Source organism: Diaphorina citri, unplaced genomic scaffold (assembly GCF_000475195.1).
Source record: "Diaphorina citri unplaced genomic scaffold, Diaci psyllid genome assembly version 1.1 scaffold24044, whole genome shotgun sequence".
Classification (NCBI taxonomy): Eukaryota; Metazoa; Arthropoda; class Insecta; order Hemiptera; family Psyllidae; genus Diaphorina; species Diaphorina citri.
Window position 1 is genome coordinate 1 of NW_007401385.1, and position 799 is coordinate 799.

The 799-nt window shown below is 34.8% G+C and overlaps 1 protein-coding gene across 1 annotated transcript; it reads left to right on the forward strand.

Annotated features, from left to right (window-relative positions):
- Positions 1-192: 192 nt before the first annotated feature.
- LOC103523470 (mitotic checkpoint protein BUB3-like) lies at positions 193-789 on the forward strand (the record flags this gene model as incomplete). Its single annotated transcript, XM_008488511.1, has 2 exons — positions 193-400; positions 712-789. Coding segments are annotated over 2 exons (286 nt in total), but the record flags the coding sequence as incomplete, so codon positions are not given.
- Between the last annotated feature and the right edge of the window lie 10 nt (positions 790-799).

Genomic DNA, 799 nt, shown 5'->3' on the forward strand with positions numbered 1-799 from the left:
CACAAATTCAGTAATTGTTGTGGCTTCTGAATAATCGCCAAAAGCTTGTTTTTTGTGTATAACCTTGCCCTACAATAACACAGGTCACTGTTCATTTGTGAAAGCTCCTTTTAGCAAATAGCAATTTTTCATTGTCATGGCCTCTGAACTAGTATCCAAAGTGGTATTAATATCATTTATGTCATTTTCTAGGGAAGTCATCATGGTTGATTCCAAGACTGAATACTCTCTAAACTCTCCACCAGAGGATGGTATCACTGCTGTCAAGTTTGCGCCAAACTCCAACCAATTCTTATTGGCCTCATCATGGGACTGTAATGTGTCTCTCTATGATATCACCAACAATAATCTCCGACTGAAATATGCCCACTCAGATCCTGTGTTGGATTGTTGTTTTCAGGTAATACCTGAGGTGTTTTTTAGTTGGTACAAATCCAACATAACCTTATTCACCACAAGGTTATCTTTAAAAAGACAAGAAGATTTTCCACCTCTACAATAAAAGAAAAAGAAGTAATACTTGGTTAATATTGGCTAAAAAAGTAATATTTGCTTTTTATTTGTTGAAAAAATGCAAATGCTTTTATAATCCAGTTATTACAACTTGGAATCATCTTTTTTCCACGGCAAATTTCAAAAATGTTTGATTGAAGTCTTGCTTTTTGTGTACACTTGTTAACATGATTATTATTTCATTTTATGTATTTTCAGGATGCTGTTCACTCATTCAGTGGAGGTCTGGACTGTACACTGAAGATGTTTGACTTCAACACTCAAACAGGTAACTGAACTGTCCTTT